Source organism: Cryphonectria parasitica, assembly GCF_011745365.1.
Source record: "Cryphonectria parasitica EP155 unplaced genomic scaffold M406scaffold_5, whole genome shotgun sequence".
Lineage (NCBI taxonomy): Eukaryota > Fungi > Ascomycota > Sordariomycetes > Diaporthales > Cryphonectriaceae > Cryphonectria > Cryphonectria parasitica.
In genome coordinates, this window is record NW_024468913.1 from 1,439,751 (window position 1) to 1,463,723 (window position 23,973).

The 23,973-nt window shown below is 54.2% G+C and overlaps 11 protein-coding genes across 11 annotated transcripts; 6 read left to right on the forward strand and 5 right to left on the reverse strand.

The window, feature by feature from the left end:
* Nucleotides 1–189: 189 nt before the first annotated feature.
* On the reverse strand, nucleotides 190–4,439 carry M406DRAFT_291545 (Spc7-domain-containing protein; the record flags this gene model as incomplete). Its single annotated transcript, XM_040918973.1, has 2 exons — nucleotides 190–3,979; nucleotides 4,049–4,439. The coding sequence occupies 2 exons, from the start codon at nucleotides 4,437–4,439 to the stop codon at nucleotides 303–305; spliced, it is 4,068 nt and encodes a 1,355-aa protein (XP_040775424.1). The 3' UTR covers nucleotides 190–302.
* Nucleotides 4,440–5,164: 725 nt separating this feature from the next.
* M406DRAFT_356556 (40S ribosomal protein S11) lies at nucleotides 5,165–6,514 on the forward strand. Its single transcript, XM_040923478.1, has 5 exons — nucleotides 5,165–5,192; nucleotides 5,286–5,445; nucleotides 5,543–5,612; nucleotides 5,811–6,049; nucleotides 6,128–6,514. Exons 2-5 carry the CDS (start codon nucleotides 5,344–5,346, stop codon nucleotides 6,194–6,196), a joined length of 480 nt encoding a protein of 159 aa, XP_040775425.1. The 5' UTR covers nucleotides 5,165–5,192; nucleotides 5,286–5,343; the 3' UTR covers nucleotides 6,197–6,514.
* A 511-nt stretch (nucleotides 6,515–7,025) lies between these two features.
* On the forward strand, nucleotides 7,026–8,505 carry M406DRAFT_322615 (uncharacterized protein). Its single transcript, XM_040919663.1, has 2 exons — nucleotides 7,026–7,588; nucleotides 7,690–8,505. The coding sequence occupies exons 1-2, from the start codon at nucleotides 7,082–7,084 to the stop codon at nucleotides 8,146–8,148; spliced, it is 966 nt and encodes a 321-aa protein (XP_040775426.1). The 5' UTR covers nucleotides 7,026–7,081; the 3' UTR covers nucleotides 8,149–8,505.
* A 67-nt stretch (nucleotides 8,506–8,572) lies between these two features.
* M406DRAFT_260043 (uncharacterized protein) lies at nucleotides 8,573–9,448 on the reverse strand (the record flags this gene model as incomplete). Its single annotated transcript, XM_040917336.1, has 1 exon — nucleotides 8,573–9,448. One exon carries the CDS (start codon nucleotides 9,446–9,448, stop codon nucleotides 8,573–8,575), a length of 876 nt encoding a protein of 291 aa, XP_040775427.1.
* A 508-nt stretch (nucleotides 9,449–9,956) lies between these two features.
* On the reverse strand, nucleotides 9,957–11,499 carry M406DRAFT_330801 (uncharacterized protein; the record flags this gene model as incomplete). Its single annotated transcript, XM_040920564.1, has 7 exons — nucleotides 9,957–9,996; nucleotides 10,069–10,129; nucleotides 10,203–10,294; nucleotides 10,498–10,580; nucleotides 10,678–11,030; nucleotides 11,094–11,288; nucleotides 11,370–11,499. 7 exons carry the CDS (start codon nucleotides 11,497–11,499, stop codon nucleotides 9,957–9,959), a joined length of 954 nt encoding a protein of 317 aa, XP_040775428.1.
* A 352-nt stretch (nucleotides 11,500–11,851) lies between these two features.
* On the reverse strand, nucleotides 11,852–12,345 carry M406DRAFT_356560 (uncharacterized protein). Its single transcript, XM_040923479.1, has one exon. The coding sequence runs from the start codon at nucleotides 12,334–12,336 to the stop codon at nucleotides 12,127–12,129; it is 210 nt and encodes a 69-aa protein (XP_040775429.1). The 5' UTR covers nucleotides 12,337–12,345; the 3' UTR covers nucleotides 11,852–12,126.
* Nucleotides 12,346–15,044: 2,699 nt separating this feature from the next.
* On the forward strand, nucleotides 15,045–16,000 carry M406DRAFT_330803 (uncharacterized protein; the record flags this gene model as incomplete). The annotated part of the gene is made up of 3 exons (XM_040920565.1): nucleotides 15,045–15,539; nucleotides 15,634–15,814; nucleotides 15,957–16,000. 3 exons carry the CDS (start codon nucleotides 15,045–15,047, stop codon nucleotides 15,998–16,000), a joined length of 720 nt encoding a protein of 239 aa, XP_040775430.1.
* A 2,256-nt stretch (nucleotides 16,001–18,256) lies between these two features.
* M406DRAFT_29237 (uncharacterized protein) lies at nucleotides 18,257–18,853 on the forward strand (the record flags this gene model as incomplete). The annotated part of the gene is made up of 3 exons (XM_040919028.1): nucleotides 18,257–18,400; nucleotides 18,468–18,496; nucleotides 18,571–18,853. Coding segments are annotated over 3 exons (456 nt in total), but the record flags the coding sequence as incomplete, so codon positions are not given.
* Nucleotides 18,854–18,933: 80 nt separating this feature from the next.
* M406DRAFT_55913 (uncharacterized protein) lies at nucleotides 18,934–19,559 on the forward strand. Its single transcript, XM_040924563.1, has 2 exons — nucleotides 18,934–18,975; nucleotides 19,034–19,559. The coding sequence occupies exons 1-2, from the start codon at nucleotides 18,939–18,941 to the stop codon at nucleotides 19,183–19,185; spliced, it is 189 nt and encodes a 62-aa protein (XP_040775432.1). The 5' UTR covers nucleotides 18,934–18,938; the 3' UTR covers nucleotides 19,186–19,559.
* A 576-nt stretch (nucleotides 19,560–20,135) lies between these two features.
* M406DRAFT_70993 (putative ER lumen protein retaining receptor) lies at nucleotides 20,136–21,509 on the forward strand (the record flags this gene model as incomplete). Its single annotated transcript, XM_040925386.1, has 4 exons — nucleotides 20,136–20,150; nucleotides 20,225–20,309; nucleotides 20,411–20,688; nucleotides 20,805–21,509. 4 exons carry the CDS (start codon nucleotides 20,136–20,138, stop codon nucleotides 21,507–21,509), a joined length of 1,083 nt encoding a protein of 360 aa, XP_040775433.1.
* Nucleotides 21,404–23,968, reverse strand: M406DRAFT_98487 (family 76 glycoside hydrolase; the record flags this gene model as incomplete). Its single annotated transcript, XM_040926412.1, has 2 exons — nucleotides 21,404–23,874; nucleotides 23,904–23,968. The coding sequence occupies 2 exons, from the start codon at nucleotides 23,966–23,968 to the stop codon at nucleotides 22,140–22,142; spliced, it is 1,800 nt and encodes a 599-aa protein (XP_040776221.1). The 3' UTR covers nucleotides 21,404–22,139.
* Between the last annotated feature and the right edge of the window lie 5 nt (nucleotides 23,969–23,973).

Sequence of the window (23,973 nt, forward strand, 5' to 3'; positions counted from 1 at the left end):
TAGAAAAAGGAAAGGAGAAAAGGATCCGCAAATTAAATATCATTCATCTCTACGTTCCGACTGTCTCCTTACGTTGGTTGGCACTGATGCCAGTGCCCATGAGACTTTATGTCGATCCCCCTCTTGATGATGAAAAGTAGACGCCATGGTGTCAACGCACACGAAAGAGACAAGAGGTGAGGAAGAGTTGAAGAATTCATTCATTTTGAGTACGCGCCGATGCTAGTGTTTCATACACTAGCCCTTGATCCATCAATCATAACGAAAAAATAATAATAAATGAGGTTGTCCTCAGGTTCCCTCTAATACTTCTTGCTCCGTGCCAGCAACTTGCCACGTAAGTCCGATACCACATCACACCACAAGTCCGTCTGCTTCTCGTTGCGAGCATAAATGCGATCGCCCACCTTATTTGTGAGGAATTCAGCCAGTTTGGTCGCGTTGAACTGCTCGCCGTAAATCACTCCCGCCTGAGCTGACACTCTAAACTCAAGACCGTCGGGCCCTGTCGAGCTATGTATTCCGAGGACAATTTCGACCTTTGTCTGCAGAGCGGCCAAAAGCAAGGAAGTTTTGATAGCGACCGACGCATCTGACACGCGAGTGACCAGAGTAGGACATGTGAGGTTGAGCTGATACACCTGATTGGCTAGCGTGGTGGCGCAATCCCAAGCTGCGCTAACCACTTTGAGCATGCGGCTCAGCCTTGTGTGAGACTGTGGTAATCCTCGAATGTGATCGCGGATGCACTGCAGACAAAACTCGATCTCTGGTGTTGGTGGTCGGGATTCTTGCTCTCGAGTCGTTGCAACATACCAGAGGTCGATCCGGGAGTTCTGCTGTCCGGGATGGAACGAGGCAACGTCGAGCACAAGCTCGATCTCCCGCCGGTAGGTCATCGACATAGTGGTGCCTTGGACGCCCGTAATAGCCCAACCGTGTTGCTTTTCAATAGCCTTCACTCTAGCCTTTAGAGTACCAATCTCGCCAGAGCTCCAACCGCGACAATCCTGGCGGATCTTCTCGGCTTCCTTGATGTCCGAGTGGCAGCTTCGTTTCCGCTCAGCAAGTTGACCAATGCTGTGCTCGGTTTCCTGGAGCTGTTGCTGGAGCTGTGCAACCTCCCGTGTCTTTGCCTCGATGTGCTCTTCAGCTGCGACGAGATCGGAACGAGCAGCTTCAAGTTCTTGAGGGTCGCAGTCTTCCAGCTCGCTGGCGACAGCCTCGAGGTTTTCACACTCCCGGCTCATTGCCTCAGACTGCTTCACCAAAGCCGGCAGAATAGAGGAGAGTAACTTCTGCTGCTTATCAAAAAACTTCTCATCCGTCGTCATGCCTTCGGCCGTCTTGATCAGTCCCTCCTTGAGACCGTCCTGTAGCTTCATACGCCATTCATACCACATGGCCTTGCTCAGGAGTCGAGCGTGAGTCTTGACATTCTTGAATTGGTTGTCCATCAACGTTTTGAACTCGGGCGAGGCTGAAATGTACTCTTTGAAGAGGGGTGGGTTCTCTTCAAATGTCTCCGTCTCGATCTCACGAACAATACGGCGACCCTCGGAGATGTACTTCTTCAGTTCGCGACAAGAGTGTTGGTACAGCTCGAGCATCGGCACTGTACAAGCTCCTGCAACAACGCATTTCTCCAGAGAAATGTCTTCCTTGCCGTCAGCCGACATGCTGTCTTTCCGGGCCGAGGGCATTACCGTATTCCGGCGCTTGGTGGTTGTGAGTTCCATGAAGCGAATGCTGGTCATGTTGAGGAAGTCTTGTAAATGAAGCCTGTCTTCGCCATCGCTCGGTTGCAACTCAGGGAGGTTTGCAGATGGTGTTGCGTTGAAGTTGATGGTGGTCGAAGGCTGATCGTCAACAAAGTTCCTGAAGCGCCCCTGGTCCTTCGGTGTCGTGACATTGGCGCTCTTTTGAGGAGATCGTCTTGTTGTAGGGGTGGCATGGTCGTCGACGTCGTCCATTCGGCTGACTGTGGCTCGAGATCCCGTCGTCTCAGCCTTTGACGGTGGCTGCTGCAGTCGTATGTTCTTGACTGGACTGCCCTGAAGCCCCTTAAGCCTCTTTATGCCATCCTGCTCTTCAGTATCGCTATCATTATCCAGCTCCGACGGACGCTTTCCGAGAAGACCCCGAGCACTGCCGACGTGCAGACTCTTGCGGCCTTTGAAAGGGTTCTTCTTTGGAGACAGCCCCGAGATCAGCTCTTTCAGGTTCAGCGTAGCCTCGCGGTCATCTGACCCGCCATCGGCCTCCTTCTCCATACTGCGTCGGCCGCTCTCACGATCTTGATCATCGCGGCGCTCTCGGTCAATTTCCTCCTCCAGCACCTTTGGATCTTCGAAAGCAACTATTTTCCTCTGCCCGGGAAGCGTTATCGGACTGAAAGCGGCAGCACTCTCACCAATTGAACCGCGGCGGTCAAATATTTCCGTGATCCGAGGGGAGCCAATTCCGCTCCGATCAATACCAACACCTGAAAGCTTGGGTCTCTGTGGCGTGAGCACCACGAGTGGAAGCGTTGAGTCTTGCTGAAACAGACTGTTTGATAATTTTATGGACGACTTGAACGACGAATTCGGGGTTGCCTTTGCTTGCGGCGACGGTCCTCGAGCAGGCAGGATCTTGGTCTGGGGTGAGGAAGTGCGACTCATCCTTCGCGTCGGGCTATGAGACGGAGACGCGGGACCTTGGGAGCGTGTCTTGCGTTGGGATAATGGCGTCGTGTTGGTACTCTTTGGAGGGGACTTGGGTGCCGGCGGGAACAGGAGCCCACTGCTTCGCCGAAGACCCTTTCCATGAAACGCCGATATGGCCGGAGATCGCTGTGAGCCTTGGTTGGTACTAGACAGGGGCTGTTTTGGCGAGGCTTTCATCGAAGCTAGTTCTGGCGCGTCTGTCGTCTCAGGCTGGTCAACTTCCTGCTCCATAAGCTGTTTCGCTGCCGCCCTGCTCTCAGGCGTCGGTTGAGATTGGAGAATGCCGCCGACAGCTGTCGTGATGTCCATCCCAACAGTGTCGTCGCCGTCAACATCTTCCTCGGCATTCGCGTTGCTGCCAGGTAGAATCCGGCCCATACCACCCATGTCTAAGGTCACATCCATGGGCGCGTCGCCATCAGCTGGATCCTTGACTGGCGAGGAGCTCTGTTGGAAAGAGCCTTGCAATTGCTTGTTCTTAGCAGCCAGCACACGTCCCATCACAGTAGTCAGTTCCATTGACATCTCCTCGTCGCTCTGGTGACCCGAGTCTGCGTCCGACGCTGGTTCTCGTTGAATGGTGCCGACTGCTGTGGTAAACTCCATCGTTTGCTCTTCTTCCGCAGGTTCGTCATCATTTGGTAAGATGCCACCGTAAGCATTGGTTACATCCATTGACATGTCGCCAACGGGTGAAGACAGCACGTTGGGATCGATGATACCGCCAACAGCACTTGTCATGTCCATGTCCATGCCCATTTCAGTCTCGTCGATATCTTCCTTCAAGGGACTTGACTTGAGAGGACTTGATGACGGGAAGCTGTTATCCGATGGGGGCTCCTCTTGTGAGACTGCTGCTTGTTGCTGCTGTTGTCGTTGTCTTGCGTTCTTTCCCCAGCCCACGAAACCCGGGATGACCTCCTCACCCTCGTCTGGCTCTCGCGCCTGGTTGACAGCTCGCCGGGCAGCCTCTCTTAATGCTCCGTCCAAGCTTGACGTGGTCTCTCCGTCGTCGGCCCCGTACCTGGTTGAAGACAGGGATACAGATGTCATCTCCTCCGCCTCCACAGTTACCATAGTCCCATCGCTGTCGAAGTCGCTATCAGAATTGGAGACATCCGTCTGTACTTCCGCAACATCATCGCCTTCATCCGAGTCCGAGTCGTAGACAGTCGAGGCCATGGTATCATCGCCATGACCACTAAGATCGCTCTCAGAAGCCACGCCTGAACTCCTCCTGCGATTCTTCTGATGCAGGCGACGCTGGTCCTCTGGCGAATCGGCAACGGTCTCTTCAACCTGCTCGGGCGGCGTGGAGGGCGGGTCGGTCGCATCTCCACCGTCATTTTCCGTAGACCGTGGAGCTGGCGACTGTGCAGCCACAGATGATGCTCTACGCGTAGAGTCTGTCGACGTGGTCGAGTCCTGCATATATTCGATTTCATGGAATGTATGAAGGGTAGCCTCGGCCGCAAATGATACTCGACGATTTGCAAGAGACTTCCGACGAGCCTCCCTCCGGTCTTGGATTTCCTTCTCCAATGCGGCCTTCTCACGCTCCTCCCGATCTCGCGCCGCAGCCTGTTGTTCCTCCTCAGTCCGCAACGCAATCTTGGTGCCGGATGCGCCACCGTCATCACTCTTTCCTTGGTTTATTGCGCTGTCGGAACTTGGAGCGCTGGTGGCTTTGGTTCCTTTCGATTTGTATGACGGTATCTCCGGTAGAGGCATGGTCGGCTTGAGGATAGATCGAGGTAGTGGTCGAGCAGGCCCCGCAAGTGACTATTGTCGGGTCAGGTACAGTTAACATTTGAAGCATGTATATGGTGACAGTACCACTCGTCGGTTCCCTGAACCTGCCTTCAGAGCATCCAATCCTCCTGGACCCATGCTCTTGCTACGCGACTTGGCCTTCTTTCTGTTCTCCGCCAGGGTTGGGCCCGCGCCCAGATCAGCAGTCGCATTGTCCTTGTCCACTGCGCTGAGTGACTTGCGCGTGCGGCGCGTTGTCGGTAGAGTAGTGTCGCCAGCCATGGTTCGGGTGACTTAGTTATAGGTAGGTGATAATGACACGCCGAGCAAGAATAACAAGCTGCTCGAGCATGACCGCGTTGTAAAGTGAAATGGTTGTTGGCATCTGCAAGAAAGTTGGGGTGGGTTCGGGTTGCCGGGTCATAAGAGAGTAAACATTTGGAGCGTCAAGCGCGTCTGCCCAGAGACGGCGACTGGATGAGCTAGACAAGACAGGGAAAGTGGGGTATCATCCTGACGGTCGGAGTGGGGTCGATGTATCAAATGGACAGCGCCACACCAGTGTGGCTGAGATTGATGAAAAGTGGGATAGCAAGCTGTGGCGATGTGACGCTCGGACCAAGTCAGAAATTGTTGTGGGATCTCCGATTTTCTGCCCTTTGCCTTTTGCAGGGTGGATTCTGCTTTTCGAACTTCTGAACCTCAATCGCCCAGCAGCCATTCGGTCAACTTGTGAGTGCCGCCAACCCATTCGTCTCGAATCTTAATACCGAACATACATCGAGTCGAATAAAGCGAAGTTAACCATCGATCTTTTACCGATAGAATCGCGAAGCCTTATCCATCGCCACTACCTTTGCGACCGACAAGACCAACCGCAAACATGGCTACCGAGTTGACCGTCCAGTCCGAGAGGGCTTTCCAGAAGCAGCCTCACGTCTCTCTGGTTACCAAGAGCAAGACCAAGCGTCCTGGCAAGGGTGGCGTGAGTGGCCCCTGATATATACGATCTACGATTTCGACGTCGCGAAGTGTCGTGGAGAGGAAGAAAAAAGGTTCAAATAGCTGACGGATTGGAACAGCGCCGGTGGTACAAGGATGTTGGCCTGGGTTTCCGTACCCCCAAGGCTGCCATTGAGGGCCAGTATATCGGTACGTGAGGACATGATTTTTGGTGCTCTCTCCGGAATGCGTTTCAAGATGTGTCGAGAGCGCTCGCACGCCTGTGACCAGATCATAGTGGGGCTCAAGAGGAAGCACGCGCTCAAGGGTGGTCTTCTGGGCATGCGCAGGAGGAGAGACACGTTCCTGGGGGTTTGAACAATTACTGATCTATGATTTCCTCCACAGACAAGAAGTGCCCCTTCACTGGTCTCGTCTCGATCCGTGGCCGTATCCTGACCGGCACCGTCGTCTCCACCAAGATGCACCGTACCATCATCATCCGCCGCGAGTATCTCCACTTCATCCCCAAGTACTCCCGTTATGAGAAGCGACACAAGAACCTGGCCGCCCACGTCTCCCCAGCTTTCCGTGTTGAGGAGGGTGACCAGGTCACCGTCGGACAGTGCCGACCTCTGAGCAAGACTGTAGGTTACCGCAGATCGTGGGATATTTATACGTGGGGGCTGCACGAGAGTTTTTGATGCTGACATGTTCTGCTTAAGGTCCGATTCAACGTCCTCCGTGTGCTGCCTCGCACCGGCAAGGCCGTCAAGTCGTTCGCCAAGTTCTAAGGTGGGACACGGAACGGGTGGAGTTTCCTCTGGCATTTCTGGCGTCGATTGCTTGATGGTTTTTAAACAAGAAATGGGCGGCGGATCAAGGGCGAACTGCAAAAACAAAAAAAGGACATCAGGTTGCCCTAGAGCAGTTTGGAATGAAAAGAAGTTCGGCATACCCGTGGCCTCTTGACGACGAACGAATATGCGAAGGTCATGTGTGATATTGCCGAGGAAAGCGGATTCGAGGTTTCCGTCAATCAAAGAAACAATCTCAACCCACATGTGGCTTGCTCTGTGACTGTTAGATAATGATGGACGATTTTTCACCTCACCTCTCGGTTCATGATTAGTGTAGTATACGGTTCAACTTGGACCGCCCTGTGAGGTGCGCTGACGGTGGTCGAACAGTGGGTTGATCCAGGCAGTCCAATACCAAGGACAGCCAGGGACGAACTTAGCCAACGGTCGACAAGACCACCATAGCTCTCACTTACGACGACAATTACGGGGAGCAAGTTCAACAGAGGTCAAGCGCTTCAACCGTGTTGCTTGGGGGAGCGCCCCTTATGAATTATGACCGACACTGCCATGTCACTAAGAAACTCCTATCAGATCCCCTTATATTGTAATACATTCTAGCTTATGTTCAGCCAACTGTCCCCTCAACGTGTATCAAGTTGCTTCGAAATGTAGTAGAATAATTATCCAGTTTGTGCTTCTTCGAGGAGTTTACTTGCTTGCATGTGCTGTGGATTACGTCAGCAAATTCAAACGCAAGTCCTCGACTTTTCCTTGCCGAGCTCGCCTCCGACAGGCTTGCCAACAAAGAGCAAAAACCCAGGACGAGACCTCCCAGGCCATGAGACCCAACCCCCTCTGGAACGACTAGCCATCGCAATGGGCGTGTTTGACGCCTGGTTTGGCAAGAGGAGCGACGAGCCCCTGGCAAGACTCGACCCCAAGGTCCGTGAGTTCCTCGAGAAGGAGTCCCCCGTCAAGCTCGACAACAAGAAAGCGCCCGACCAAGATGCCGCCGCCCAAGCAGAAGTAGCTGCCGCCCAGGCCCAGGCAGAGGCCGCAAGGCAAGATGCCGCTGCCGCACGGTCAGAGAAGGGAGTTCCAGAGCAGAGCCTGTACCAGGACGGCCGGTACGCGCACCTCTGGAAGACGTACCGCCCGCTTTCTGAGATCGAGAACGAGACCAAGTCCGATGAGGAGAAGCTACGCGATGTGCTCGAGGCGTACAAGAGCCGCAAGGCCGCCATCGGGGCGGCGGCCCTGGAGAACTGCGCCGACGAGCAGCTGGACTGGAGCAACTGCATGCGGGGCGGGTCGCTGTACGCGCGCATGACCATGTGCAGGGACGAGGTGCGCAAGTTTGAGAGGTGCTATAATATGCAGTCGGTGAGTGTTTGATCGAGAGTTTCTCCCCAGATGTGCTCGCCATGGTTGGGCTCTTGTCTACGGGATGTGAGCTGATTTCTTTTCGTCGTGGCGTACAACAGAGATTACTCAAAGCACTCGGCTACCTCAATAGCGTCGATGGCTCGCAGGATACAGACGAGAGGATCCAGCTGCACGCCGACAAGCTCTACCACCAGATGCTCACGCAGGAGGCTGCGATAGAAGAGGCACAGAAGGAAGGCAAACCCATACCGCAATTTGAGCCTGTGATACCCAAACAGATCGCGGACGCAGCTGCAGAGGACAATGCCGCGAAGCTGAGCGAGAGTGCAAAAAAGCGAGTGCAAGACCAGCTGGAGAAGGTGAGCGAGCTGGAGCGCGACGCAGAACAGGCTGCCATAGATGCCGAGACGAGGGCCAAGGCCGAGATGGTCGACAGGATAAAGAACCTGTGGAAGGAGCAGGAGGCGGAGAGGAAAGCCAGAATCGAGAAGGGCGAGGAGACACTTTGGGACAAGGCTGCGACAATATTTGCCTCTTCTGGTGGGAAGAAGACCTAAGACCTGCACAGGAAAGAGAAAAGTGGACGATGTCGTCCTTGTTCCGTGGGGGATGTACGTCAACTGTATTGTGGCATCATTGGCATGAGATTCATTGGCGTCATGGGCATCTGTAAGGGGATATATAATTCTCGAAGGGGTAACAAGAAGCCCTGAAACCTTCTCTTCTCACTTTAACGGAGCGAGGACCACAGCGGTGCGACTGCTGATCTACGCCGTTGCTGAGATGCGCACGCAGCCAGAAGACTGTCCGGCTCCATCCGGCCAGACGAGGAAAGCCAAAATGACCCAGTTGACATAGATGGGAGGTACCATAACAAGAAGCAAGTCAAGACCGGCCCTCGTGGCTTAGGAACCAAGTACAATCTGTCTTCCAAGTGCACATATTATATTCCTGAAGATCCCAGAAAACCTCGACGATAGATCATTCTCTCCACCTAACACTCCAGTCCCCCTTGGCGAAACTCGGTTCAACAACCTTGCCCAACATGACAGCCTCACATTTCCTCGTCTGCCCTGTGTCTACTTCGAACCCAAACACAACACCCCTTCTGGCCGCACACCTCACCATCTCCCTCTGTCTCGCCCTCCTGAGCCCTTCCCGCCGCTTTTCCAGCATTTCATCTGTCTCCTCAACCCGCTCCGCCCTGCCCTTTTCCCCGCCCACGCTGCCGTTGACCTCCGAGACGTCCTGTGGCGGCCGGATACGCGTGCCACTACGGATGGACAGGCGCGCCAAGACATCATAGTCAATGGGAGGCGAGGAGGAGGAGGATGTTGGGTCCTCCAAGGTTCCAGAGGAGGAGGGATGCTGATCAGGCGGCTGGGTGTCGTGTGAGGTGTGCTCGGGATCTGTCAGGCTGCTGTCTGTATGCCCACCTTCGGTACCAGCGTCGTCCCGGTCAAACATATGTCTTTCCACTTGATCGCAGGGTACCAATATCCTAGCATCACCCTTCATCTTCTTACCAGCTCCCCTTTTCGAGCCTTTCTTTGCAACGCCATGGCTTTGGCCTGCCGGCCCTTCGCCCAGTTGCTCCATCCTCTCCCCATTCAAAAAGCTGACAAAGACAGCCTCAATTTCGCGTTCCAGCTTCCCAGGTTTGTGGCTGCGGCATCGGCTTGAGCAGTATTTGACGGGCGTCTTGCTGTCCGCGGCCGCAGATGGCGTCCGGCGCGAGCTGATGACCCGCCCACACGAGTGGCAGTAGGGCGTGTCCTCACCGCCGGAGATCAAGTAGAAGGGGGCGGGCGTGGCCTGGTGCTTGGAAGGCCGGGACCAGCTGTCCATCCATGACATCTTGGTACGTCGGCCGGGCGAGGTGGGCGTGGTGTGAAGGGTGCGATGCTCTGGTGGCGGCGGGAGACGAGGTTGGGTCACTATCAGGTGCCTTGGTTTGACTGAGAGACGTGTGACAGTAAATACACGTGTATGAACTGGTGGGTGAGGCATGCAGCCTGGTGAACATGAAGGAAGGGAGTGGGATAGGGGAGGTCGTTGTTCGGGCCCTCAAATAGGAATTCTTTACTTACTTTTCGTTGGCAATATTGGGGGAAGACGGGATGATGATATCATACATCATCATTCCAAGGCCCTTCTTGTCCACTTGCTGCTGAAAGCCTCTCGAACCTCACAAATAATATACACAAAATGCTCCCACTTTGCATTTCATAAGTCAAATTCTCAGAACATAAATGAAAAGAATAATAACTGGTGCTTTGAAGATATCTACCTTGTGAGAATTGTGTTGTTTCAATGTTGTTGATAAACTACTTGTCATTAATTCGGCAGACAAATGACAAGCCACCTATATAACTTGTGAGGACATGACGATTTGAGCAACACAACTATTATAAATCGTAGGTATGAGCATCCTGAATTAATTATGAGGAAACCGCATGAATGCGTCGACACCTTACTTTTTCACACATTGAATGAGGGTTACATTATCGTGCTCAGCTACGCAGCGCTGGGTAAAGACTCCGACGGTAAAAAAATTCATTTAAATCTCATTCTAAAACACAACCAACACAAATGTCCTTGATCTGCTTACTACATTTAACCTTTATGACCCTTGGCACTACCGGAGAGAGGTTGGAAAACTGAACCGGGGGATGGTCGCGCTTAAAGGTGCAGTAGGCGACACTAGAGTGACATACCAGTCTGCTTGCGATTGAGAAATGAGAGCGCTCATCATTGCTTATGATGAGGCAGTCTCATAGGAGCCATACGTATTCAATAAGCGCCAGACGCTGCGTGGGCTGTCGTTGATCCCGCGAGTCATCTCGTGCTATCCAGTCTGAGCTCAGAGGTGAAGCTGACAGGTATTGTCTTTCAGAAACACTAACGATATGATCATAATCCAGTACAGCACCGCCCTGCAGATCTCCAGCGCCTCAAGGGTCCAAAGAACCATGGTAGATGCCAGAATCTGAAAGGGTGTCATGGAGAGGGCCATCGTGCGTACCCCAAATCTCTGCGCAACTCCTACTTTGGCTGTCTGATGCCCAGCTAGGCCGGGTCCATACCGAGCCACGAACAACGCCGAGGACCATGGCCAACGAGCCAACACTCCCCATGATGTAAATGACACGCTTCCAAAATGCCTTCTGAGAGACCTTGCTGACCTTTTCCACCTCTTCGATTACATCCAGGATCCCATTCGTGAAGCCGGCAAGTGGCTTCCGGATGCTTTCCCATGTAGCCTCCCGTACTTGGTCATCCTCAGAAGCGAAGTTCTCTGGCTTTCTCCTGACGGATTCAAGTTCCCTGAGTAGGTCCTGAACGAGCGTGTAGGCCTCCGAGGGGATCACATGCCTCCTACCACCAGATGATACAGCAATGGAGTTGGCTCCCGTCAATTGGGACTTCCAGTCAGGCCCTGTATACAGACAGTCCGAAAGGTGCTGAAGGGTTTTCATCCGGACGTTGAATGTGCACTTACGGCCTCGCGTAGCGTTCAGACAGTGTTGATCCCACCCGTTCAGCTTCATCAAGTCGTAAATCTCCTTGACGGACTTGTTGACCTCTTGCATGGCCGTCTCCACCTCAGACACGTCCACCAGCCGGTAGAAGTCGTCCTCCGCTTCGCCGCCCACGTCCTCGTTAGAAACGCTAAAGTCGCGAATCTCCGGTGGTCCTGTCATGAGTCTTCGGCCACCTGAACAGAGCTCAGAGGCCCTATCGCAAGCCTGTTGGCACCAGAGACGCGCTGAGCTACCTCGACGTTCGTGCTTGGGGAGGTCCTGTTCCTCTGTACGAGGTTGAGGGGATGGCGATACGGTGCCATAGCCGGATTCGACGTCGTCGTGGCCTCGTCTGCGCCTGGCATCAGACGAGCCAGCGGCCATTGGTAACTCTGTCATTGTAGGGGCGCAAATCTGAAATAAATGAGGGCTTTGTTTTTGTTCGTGCCGGTCAAAATCTCTACCAGCGGAAAGGTCGTTGGCGGATGTAGCGATGTGCGTATGGAAGCAGTGTGTTCTCTGTAAGTTCTGTTGCTTTCGAATACTCAAAGGAATGCCAGTGATATTGATTCGTCGTCCCTGTGTTTTCTTGTTGGGGGAGGGCGGGCCAGGAGTTGACGGGACTGATATCAGTGCCCACACACGGGCCGTTTATATGTCGAGAGCTGCCTCGGGTGTGAACATCGTGGCGTTATGACAGAAAGAATTTATGAGCACGCAGTCACGAGAAATGTGTGATAGTGACCGAAAGTCAGGACTGAAGACAACTATGATGCTACATGCGATCAGACATCTCGCAACTAATAACGCCGTATTGTGATTCGCTCTGAAGGCTGGCTTGCGCCCGTCGAGAAGACTCGTCAGCCCGGGAAAGTAATCACTCGATGTGATAACACGGTAAGTCCTGTAAAGGTATCAACAATTGACTAGCATGAAATGTACCGGCCTCGCCGAGTCAGAGGGTATCGATCGAAAACAAGATTCTGTGGGCAGGTAGGTATGTTCTGCCACTCAGAGCACAGCCACCGTGCGCTCCAAGAACGCATTGAAACCTTTGATTTGCTTCAGTACACCACCACCACCAGGCCCACTATCACAGGCCTGCTCTGTAACCCTGCTAATGAGCAGCTCCAGGTTGGCAAGATCAGCTGTCTTTTGGTCTTTTACTGAGAGCTCAGGGGCGGCCCGACCCTGCTCGATCGCTAGGTCGATATCGTGCATTGCCGCGGAAAGACTGATATTGTGCTGCCCATGGAGTTAGTCATCGACCCGGATTTTTCAGAATAAAACAAGAAAGTGAGCCGGAAAAAAAAAAGAAAGGGGGGGGGGGGGTGGCTTATGAAAAGACATACCAAAGCCTGCTTGCTGTCTTCGTCATGTTTGGCTCTCAGAGCATCCATGCGTAGTGCGACTTGCTCCCTCTCAGCCCGGATCTGTATGATTCTCTCTCGCAACTTCAACTTTTCTCTCTGTGCATCCCGCACGCGTTTTCTGAGTGCAAATAATTGATCAAGAGCAATCGTCTGTTATGCATGTCAGTAAAGTCAACCCCTCTCAAACAAGAAACGTCATTCCTCACATGCTCCAAAAGCCGTGTGCGTAGCTGCCCCTGAAATGCCTCCAAAGCCCTCAGCTTTATACGATTTTCCTTCTTTGTAGCAGCGTCTTGTGAATTGCTGATACTGTCCTTTATCTTGTTGACACTGCTGCCGATGATTTCCTCGCACATCGAGGAGAGAACATCGACAGCATTGACACCACTCCGGTTGGCGTACGGTATGTTCAAGTTAAGTATGTCCTCGTCGTCTGAATCGTCAGCACCACGAGGTCTGAGGCGTGTGAACCGTTGAATTTTGACCGGTACTGGCGGACGGCTCTCGTCATCCCTTTTCTTCCGTGCCGTCGCTGGCTTCTTCGGTTTGGCCCTTGGTGCCTTCGGCTGGCGTTGCTTCGCAGGGCTCGTTTTCTTGGCCGGCGCTGCAGGTCGCGGCCGTTTGGCGACTGGTTCTTCCGAGGGTTCATCAGGTGATAATTCTGGCGAGGCTACCCGTAAGTGTCTTTGCGGTCGCTTTCGACCAAGGCGTCGTGCAGCCTCCCTGTCATCAACTTCCTGGGCTACCTCGTCCTCGCCTGCAATCGAGGGCTCGACTACAACAGTCTCTGGTATCTCAGGCACACTCTCCTCCAGAGATGGGTCCTCTGCGGCAACGTTTTCTCCGAAAGCCTCTTCAGCACCTACCGGCAAGTCTGATGAGAGCTCATTAATCTTGTCATCAGGACTGCCAGAAAGCCGAGAACTCCGACGCAACCCTGTCCGAGTGGACCTCGCCGAAGCCAGAGTCCCGGCTGCGCTTTTCCTAGATTTTCGCGACAGTGGTGACGAGGATTGCAGGAACCCGATGCTCGTGCCGTTGTCCGCCGACTGCAAAGCAGACTGAAGCAGCGCGCTCGAGTCCCTGGCCCCGCTGGCCTGCAGCCTTCGTCTATGGCCACTCCCTGGCGCGTCTGTGGGGCTTTCGCTCACCTCTTCGGCACGGAGTGCAATGAGAGGTGAGGACTGTGGCGGAACCTGGTGCTGAACGGTTGGCCCAGGCACGGCTGCCCTTGCTGCCATGCCCGTGCGCTGAGATGAGGGGCGACTTCGAGGCACAGAGGTCGTGACAGCCTCCTCCGCCTCGTCGGCAGTGGCCGGCGCATTGTCAAAATCGTAAGGGTCGCCCCGGTTTGGCCGAGCAGGCGAAACACGTTTCGACGAGCGATTTGCAGATGTCGACTGGGAGGACGGTGGTTGAGATTGGGCTGGTGGCGGGCTTACAGTCGCGCTTGCTGTGCCCAGTCGTCGCCTCTTAGCTGATGTGTTTGGCCCAGTGCGCTTGACTGATGCAGCCGCCGGCGTTATCTCTGGGGATGCTGCGGCTGGCGGATCTGGAGATTCCTGCTCTGGTTCAGGCTCGGGCTCGGGCTCTGGCGCGAGGGCTGGAATCGCGAAGAGATCACCGAAGTCTGCATCCTGGACCTGATGGCGTCTTCAGGCACATCCAATTAGCACAGCAAAGCTGAACGAGGGACAACTTAGGGATAACCTACGCCGCACCGCGCATGCGCGACCGCATACGATCCTCGCGAGCTGCACATGGAAGTCAGAAGACGTGTCCGGTCGTGGAGAACGAAAGGGGTTGGCTTACTTTGATCCATGGTGTCGCAAGCTCGTCAGGTCATGAGACCAAGGTCAAAAAGAAGAATACTCGCACCATCTGTGTGCCATACGGTCTTGAAAGTCGCATTGACTTTGGCATTGACCTGTCGATTTGGGAGACGCGACGACGCGTTTGCCGAGTGAAGCGGGGCTTCCGTTGCTGTCAGTGTAGGCCAGTGACGTCTTCAGGGTTAAGGTTAGGGTTAGCCGAAACCCTGCCATATGGTTGCCAAACCACTTTTGACGTCTTTAGCACTATATATCAATTACTGAACTACGCAACTTACCTCCGCCTGTTTCCCAAGATAATTCCTACTCTTCTCAAGCACTATTCAGAAGAGCAGTTAGCACTGTGTAGACCCTACGCAGATTGAGAATTCAGACAACCCTTTAGACATGTACGACCATATTCCCGAGCCTACTCCCACCTCCCCAGCCAGACATTAATTAGCCAAGCATTTGAGTGTCTAATAAAGTGAACGCATGGATATGTCTTTGAGCTCTCCTTGAATGATTTGGTCAGATAACAGTCGCTACGTTTGTGACGTCTACATGTGTCCACTTTTCACCATCACCGAGTTTACCTCCTACCTTGATACGGCCTCCATGATACTATAGTCTCATCTGTGCCACCAACGTGCATATCCAACAACCTTAGTGTACCCCTCGGCAAAGAGACATGTATAGCAGGCCTTCAGCCTTCGCTTCTTTCTCATTGTAAATCTCGCACATCATGACACAGCAGAGATCTGACCTTGCAGTTGTTCTATGCCATGGTTCTTACCTGACTCCGGCTCCTTACGGGCCATTGCTCAACGCACTTCAGGAGGAAAGCATTCAAGCCTACTGTCCTCAGCTCCCGACCTGCGACCTCGCAAAGTTGAACGTCGGCGACATCCACAACCCCGACTTCGACCGAGAGCCCCCCGCTGGAGGCTACCCTCAGGGCAAAGAGGACGCCGAAGCCGTGCTTAACGTGCTGGAGCCTCTCGTCGACCAGGGCAAACGTGTCTTGCTCATCGCCCACTCTTCTGGAGGCTGGACGGCCACCCAAGTGGCGCGTCTGGAGCTCCAGGCCAAGTCCCGAGCATTGAACGGACTGGCTGGTGGCATTATTGGTATCCTCTACATGGGTGCCTTTTTCATCCCTGTGGGGGAGTCTGTCAATTCATTCTTCCAGCCAAAAGACAGCCAGACCCCTGTGACACCACCATACATGACTTTTCACGTCAGTGTTAATAAGACCCCATCATACCCAGGCTCCCCTCCCCCCTAGGAATTGTTCACACTTCTTGAACCAACACATTGCCCCTACGTGACAGAAACACGGTCTTTCGGGGCTCGGGACTATTGTTGAAGCCGAGAAATTCTTATTCACTGGCCTGGACCAAGCCCAGGCAAAAGAATGGGCGGCGGGCCTGACGGCATCCCCTATCTTGACTACGAAACTCACCAATGACGCCTACTCTGCCCTTCCATGCGCATACCTCGTGCTGGAGTACAGTCACACACACCTTTATAACGTTGTTCGCTTGGCCTGGCGTGTTGGTCTTCATAGAGTTAATGATCATGATATCATACGAATCAATAATATAGTGTACTGTAGTATCTATAGTGTATAGGCTTAACTAATGGCTGTCCACAGGTCCCTGCAAAGGGTTGCTTATAACTGGCGGATATTGTGGCTGAGAAGGCACTAAGATGACAAGGTATGCTGCCTACTTACTTAAGTAAGTACTTAGCCACGCTGTCCACACAGCCTGGACCTCGAGGCTGCGCACTTGTATAGATGTTCATGCTAGAATAGCGTCAGCATGAACGTACAATTGGGGCCGAGTTGTCGTTGAGCATAATGACTACAATTGAGACGATTCACATTGACTATAGTTTTATGGCCTCAGGGTCAAGCGTCGATCCGTGCGTGAAGCTTCTCCACCAGCGAACACCAGCATGTCAGGCCCGGGCTCCACCTCAACGGCCCGAGGGCCTACCAAGACACGCTACTCACTGTCGTGCTATGCATTTCCAGCAGGGCGGCTGTGAAGTACATGCAAAAAAAAATAAGCGCATTATGGAGAGAGCATCAATTCCAGACCCAAAAATGGATCTGATGGTTGCGAATGCCATAAAATGGCGAAGAAGACTCGACGACAGGCCGGCACGACCGCCACTTACCATGGTACATACGGAAAACCAGCATAATCTGGCAATGTGAAAAAGAGAACAAGACCCTGAGCGACCCTTTGTTCCCGGTGGTGGGGACCTGCCAGCTCGGGCAGGCGCTCATGTGCCGCAGACCCCCCTCCCCCCTCCGACTCAGGCTGGGCCCAATTTGTGGGTGGTTGCAAATGGCTGCTCAAGTACAATGATACACAGGGAGATCGTTGAGGGAGACAAGATTCTAACCAGCTCAACGGTAGGGCGATAGTTCCACAAGGGCAACCCTCATTTTCTTTCAGGCCTTGTGTTTTGAGACCCTGTTGGGCTTGCCGGTTTGCCGCTTGCGTGCATATTTCAAACGCAGCGCCTGCAGTGGGTTGGTTGGACTGGGGATGACGCGGCCCCCCGACTCACCACTGTGGCACAGCCTGCCATGTCCCTCACGTACTAGTGCTGCAGCCCACTCACGCCTGCCCTCTAGATCTTCTTTCGATGCTTTCTTGGTTGGACAACCCCTGCATGAGAACGCAAGGGGGGAAGGATAGGGGAAACTGTCTGGTGAATCTGTTCTTTCCCTTTTCCTTTGTTCATTTTTTCCTGGTGAGCAGATCGGCCGGGAAGTGGGAGTGCCCGTTGTTGCATGGATGCAAGCCTGCGTCATCGCCCGGTTGGCACATGTTACAGTGCTATGTTGGTGGCCTATACAACCGTCAACCTACCGAGGGAAGTCGAGGGCCACGCAGCAGCGGGCCTACTACTGGGGACCTGGAGAAAACCAGGATAGGGTTTCCTTCTAAACCTTGACAGCCGCAGTCTAAGCTCGTTGATGAAAATAACCTCGTCCCATATTTGACAAAGTTCTTTCCTCTCCTTTCTTTACACTCTTTATTTTCGTCTCCTTTTTCCCCCATGCTTGTCTTGATGTGCACTCGAGCCTCCAGCAAACTTGGGCCGTATATCCACAGCATCTCGCGACTCGACCTGTACCTGCCATTCAATGTCTTGATATTGTGTCGACCGCCAGCAGAAGCAACAACCTGCTTATAACCCGACCCGTCTTCTAGCACGAACCTCGACAGCCCTGGGGATATTTTGCCGGTCTATCTCGTCGTCTATCTAAAATTTGTCTGCCTGCTGAGTCTCTTCTCATCATTTGTGTAATTACTTGCGCACATACGACCCACACCATCTGGGCTGCCGCATTTATGCACAGATGACCACGACAGGATCAGATCGGCACTCTTGCTCCGATAGAAAGACCGACCTCGTCGCACGCAGATTTTGAGCACGCGACCATCTTTCCTTGTGTCTCTCTGCTTTTCTCCCCCCCCGTCGTTCAGCAAGGGACTACTCTCCTTGAACATCCTCATCCATCATGCGGCCCACCAGGCTTCTTCTGTCCACGCTCGCATGGGGATCCATATGGACCCCAACGGCGGTTGCAGACGCAGATTTCTTGCAAGTACGGAGGAAAAATCCTTACAATCGCAACAGCAAACATATCGATGAACCAGACAAATACTTTCGTAGGTTCTACCAGCCTCCCTATGGATTTACACCCTGGTCAATATTGTCATCTTGAAATAGGGTTCGAAGAAGTTATCTTTACTAACGAACCAACTTCCACAGATGAGGCCTTGTGAGTCTGGTTTGCCCTCGTCCAGCACGGGCCGTACAATACTGACTACGATCATGTGAAAAGCTTCCATCCTCACTACGACGGGCGGTCAGTATCCTTGACAGGGTCATTGCTGCCGGTACACGCATACTGACGTTCACGGCAGATTTGCAAAGGATGTCTTGCCTTACAGCGAACAAAAGGACGCTCTGAAGAACTTAGTACAGACGTACTTGGCCACATTCGCGGAATTAGGGATCGAGACATGGCTCATGCACGGTTCCCTGCTAGGCTGGTGGTGGGGACAGAAGGTCTGATGCCTTCAGATGCGCCCTCATTTCCTCTTATGTGTTGAAGCTGACTGATAGTGATGGTTAGGTCCTGCCCTGGGACACGGATATCGATGTGTAAGTAGACAGACCCATTGTACCCTTTTTTTACAAACAGCCATCATGGCCGATGACTCTGACCATCCTCAAAGCCAGGTGACGGAAGAGAGCATGCACTACCTGGCATCGTACTACAATATGTCGACGTTCCACTACAAGACGTCCCGTATGCCATATGGAAAGTACTATATGCTCGAGGTCAACCCGAACTACATCAACCGGGAGCAGACCGACACGTCCAACGTCATCGACGCGAGGTGGATCGACACAGACAGCGGCATGTTCATCGACATCACCACCGTGAGGTACAACCTGACGCACCCAGCGGGCGAGGGGATCCTCTCGTGCAAGGACGGCCACGAGTTCAGGGACACTTACCTCTACCCGCTCTATAGCACAAAGTTTGAGGGATCTCCAGTCAAGATCCCATATAAGTACAAAGTCATGCTCGAGTCTGAATATGGGGCCGATGCACTATCTAATACCCGTTTCGCCGAGTACGTATTGACTACTACGGAGTTGAGAGAGAAGTGTCGCTTGCTGACCTAAACGCAGCCATTACTTTGACAACATACGGATGGAGTGGATGCCTGAACATGTCCCGGACAGTGATGAAAGCGCTGAGCTTCGGTGACAAGCGAAGACCTTATAGCGTGGCATTTATTCTTTCCTTCGGGTCGGGCGTCGAAAGGAGACACCGGACCTAAGAGACTTTCCAGCAACTTTGGTGATTATTTTTGGGTGCGAGGTAGAACGTACCACCACCCTCGGCTCCGTCAGTGAAGCAGGCTCATTCAGGCGCAAAGATTGGTCTTGGGCAGAGGACAGGGAAAAAGCTTTGGCATGATCTGCATTTTCAAAGGAAATTGGGCTTCTTTGGAGGGTTGACGAAAGCGACAGCCCCTCCATATTGATATTCACAACGGGACGATTCGGAGTTGGTTGGGCATCTGGCAAGCGTTTGGCCTTCGGGAGTTTCTGGTCAGCATTTTTCTTTCTTTGTGTAAGACTCTGATACCGAGGAAGTAGCAACGATGAAAGAATGGACTTTCAGAAGGAATTCATTCCTCTGGCCTCTTCTATTGGCTCCTGTTTTGACCCAGTGGAAAAAGTTGAGCCACCTTACATATGTACTAATTAATGTTGTGATACTGTGTACAAAGGTACTGTACTAAGTATATATCGCCAAGCCATCACGGGTCCCTCGCTCCATGTCGAGCTAGACCTCCCAGGTGGCCCCTAACTCAGCCCCCCTGTCCCTGCGTGACGTCCTCAAGTCCCGCAGCTGATACGCCCCCGACCCACCACCTCCACGTAACCTACAGTCATAGTACGTCGCCCGAAGACCCTCATGCATCACCATCATCTGTCTGTATCTCTATGGCAGCCTAGCTAGCTTCGCAAGCTCCCAAGGCTTCGACGACGACGACGACGACAACGGCCCTTCAGCTGGATCTAGAAGCACCGCGGACCTTGTGTATTCACCAACCAAAATAATCGAACCGACCAGCGATCCTTCTTCCTTCCTCGCCCATCTTCCAAACCCGAGGGTCAGACAACTCTCAAACGAACCTGCCTTCGGGAGGACAGAGAGCATACCACTCGAAGACCTCTCCTCTGTGGTTTGGCCCACCGAGGCCCGAGAAATCAAGTCAAGATGGGCGCGTGGAATGTGAGCATTTACTCCCCAGAGATGGCCATGACCAAGGTGAAATGAGGCTGATGGACCGACTTTGAACGGAACAGTTCTTCCGCCTGGCGGGCGACTTCTGCCATCTGGCCTCCAAGATCATTCTCTTGCTCTCCATACATCGCAACCGAAGTGCAGAAGGTATTCAAAACCCTCTCTGTTCCTTGCTTACTTCCCCCTTGAATCTCTCGTGGCAGAGTCGCTGACATACGCGCCCCGGGTCGGCGAATAACCTCTGGCAGGCGTCTCCTTCATCACGCAGGTCCTCTACTGCGTCGTCTTCCTGGCGCGCTACACGGACTTGTTCGGCGCGGCCCAGTACCTGTACAACCGCATCTTTAAGATCTTCTACATCCTCTCGTCCTTTTACATCATCGCGGCCATGCAGTGGATGTTCCCGCGGACGAGGGAGCGGGAGCTGGCATGGAAGCTGGGCGCGGCGTGCTTCTTCGGCTCGCTGCTCCTGTCGCCCTTCACCATGCTGATCTTCCAGAACAAGGGCGAGTGGAGCTTCTTCTGGGTAAGTCTTGGCTGGTGCTGCTGTTGTTGTTGTTGCTGCTGTAGCACATCGCGCAGATACAAAACCGAAGAAAAGAGCGAGATGCCTTTTGCTAACACTGATTTCCTTCTGCACAGTGGCTCTGGAACCTCTCCTACATCCTCGAGTCCGTCTGCGTCCTCCCGCAGCTCCTCCTTCTCCGCCAGACCACCGTCCCGACCGTCATCGACAGCTACTATCTCCTCGCCCTGGGCCTGTACCGCGCCTTCTACATCCTCAACTGGTTCATCCGCGAGCTGGACATGAGCGACTCAGACCCGAAGCCCGTCAAGGTCATCTTCGGTCTCCTCCAGACCGCCCTCTACGTCGACTTCGCCTGGGTCTACTATACGCGCCAGCGCGTCAAGCTCCGCTCCGGCGGTGTCGTCGACGCAGACGACATGCGCAAGAGCTGGCTGCTGCGCCGCATCTTCGGCAACCACGTCGATCGCGACGCCGCGGGCGGCCGGGCCGAGGATGATGAGGAGGGTGGTCCTGCGCTGGGCGGTGGTGGCCGTGGCGGGCGGAATGGCAACGCCGGCCGCGGCGCGTGGGGCAAGAGGGGAATCTCGGTCAGCGCGGACGACGGCGTGCTGGGCGGCGAGGGCAGGCCGTTCATGGAAGATGACGAGGACGAGGAAGAGCACGGTATTACAGATGTCGACGCGCCAGACGCCAAGATGCGGGATCCCGACGAACTGGCCATGGCGCTAGATGATGACGAGGACGAGACGGGCGGAAGCTCGAGCAGCGCTGCTGCTGTGCCGAGTGGCGTCAAGGGCGGTGATGAGTGGAGGGATTAAGAAGAAGCCCATACAGAAAAGGGCACTGGTCGGGCAGATGAAAGAGGAGAAGAGATATTTGTCGCCCAGATGAAACCCAGGTGGATCGTTGGTTGCATCGCGTTATGAAAGAGGCACAGGTGGACTGGTGCGTCTGCTTTCGCAGGAAGAGAGATACCGAGGGGGGGGGGGGGGGGAATAGAAGAAAGACCAGCGGACGGGACAACATCTCCCGGATTATGATCGGCAAGTCATGGCCAACAAAGAGCCCAGGCATTCGAGCGTGTGTGAATAGCAGCAACAGCGGGTGTGACGGGTTTTCATTCTTTGGGTGATATTGTAAGTATGCGCTTTAGGATCTATTGCGAACCAATCCTGATATCCCAAGTTGTACTACCGCTTTCATTTTGGAGGAATTCTCCCTATGTTAGGTAAATTTCTGGGTATTTCGTTTTTAAGGGAGGGGGGGGGGGTTTCCGATCAGAAAGCCGATTCACAGGTAGATATATTTCATGGTAAAATGCTACTTAGTTCATGATGTCTCGTTAAGTACTTAGGAATGTATGTATGTATGTGAGCGCGCAGAGCCAACCACACAGGCCAATGTGAGATGGGCCTATCTATCTGTCTGAGCTTGCAGACATGCAAAGTTCATCCATCGCCTGTAGTCGTCGCTTGGGCCCTCGCCGTGCCCGGTCCATCAGAAATCTCCCAGTATGCCCTCAGCAGCGCCAGCCCCCCGCCCTGCGTCTCGACTGTCCGCCCACGGCCACGGTCATTGAGATCCCGCTTGTGGTTGCCGCCCTCATTATTATTCGAGAGAGATTCTCGCAAGGCTAGAAGACGATCATCTTTTTCCACACCGGGCAGGGGCACCTTAGGCACGCTCGGGGGCTTGATGGGTGGCGTGGGCCTCCTCCACATGGGGTCGTCCGGCACGCCGCCATTTCTATAGTCCACCGCGTCGGGATTCACCATGTCGGCAAAGTCCTCGTCGGGCGGCATCTCGTCGTTCAGGCCCAGCAAGCCAGCGGTCCACCACATGCCAACCCTGCCGGCGCCGTCGCGCGTCTCCATCATAGCGTGCCTGTTGTGCTCGAGCCAGGGGAGATACGACTTGCACGCGTGCGTGTGCGTGCGGATATGGCGCGGGGTCTCGCTCTGCGGCGCCACGAACTCGGACCAGGAGAGGGACGCGCCGCAGAAGGTCGTAAGGTGGTGGAAGAAGATGCCCTTGAAGGTCTGGGAGTCCTGCGAGCAGTCGCCACGGCTGTCGCACATCTCCTCCATGACACCTGCGCGGCCGATGCCGTGCCAGCGCGGCAGCCTCCTTCCCTTCCAGCGGTGCGGCGGGCCGTGGGCGCGGGGAACGCCCCGATCGGCGGGCCGCTGCTCACCCAGGTGCCATCCCGTAGCCTGGATGACGGATCGGATGAGCCGGTGCCCGTCCTCCACGTACGAGTAATTCCCTGTGATCTTCCAAAGGTTGAGCTGCCCCGTCAGGATGACCCCCTGGTTGTAGGTGTACACCTGCTCATTGCGGACGTCACATCTCTTGTTGGTGCTCCTGGGATCAGCCCATCCTGAGATATGGAACCCATCTATGTAGAGGCCCTTGCTGTTCATCATGCCCGAGGACTGGAGCCAGCTGTAGCCCTCCCTCGCGAAGCGGAGAAAGGCAGGGTCCTGAGGCTCAAAAACATCCTGCGCGCTCGGTCGCACAAGGAATTCGGGGCTGGTGGTATCCGTGTCACTAAAGAAGGGCGAGCGGTTGCCGTCGCCGGGGAAGTACAAGTGCATGGATGCTGATGCCGAGATGAAGAGCTGGTTTGTGATGGCATTCTTATACGGCTCGAGCCTCGGGTTCCAGACCATCCCGCCACCACAGAGATCCGAGTCCCAACCTGCCTTGGCAAGGTTCCAGAAGATCCTGCTGCGGTGGGCGAAGGCGGGGATCCATATATTCCCGTGCCACTTCTCAAAGCCGTGCTGGCCCATGTACCCGTCCATAGCGTCCAGGGCCTGGCGGGAGGTGACGCTGGTGTGGAGGTTGATGAACTGGATGGTCTCGAGCCAGCCCAAGACCACCCAGAGGATATCGTCGTAAGCCTCATTCCGGATGGCGAAGCTGTCCTGGCCGAAATAGAAGCCGAGGACCTGTGAGAAGAAGAGGGTGACAGTGTTCTCCTTGCCCATGCTAGCCCACCTGTCCGTGCCTGGGAGGAGATCGAGGGCTCGTGAGATGGTGCTGAGGCCACCAGAGACATGCGTTCCCATGACGGCGGCCGTCCAGTCGATTGCTGTGGGCCATGTTCCCAGCCAGGGCTGAAAATAGTCGTCTTGCATCGTGTCGAGAACCTCTATAATCTTATCCAGGAGATACGTGCTCGAAATGGCGGTCGAGGACGGACCGACGGGCTCACCACCATACTGGGCCAGGACCTGCTGCTGCTGCTGCTGCTGCTGCGGTTGCTGCGCATCTGGG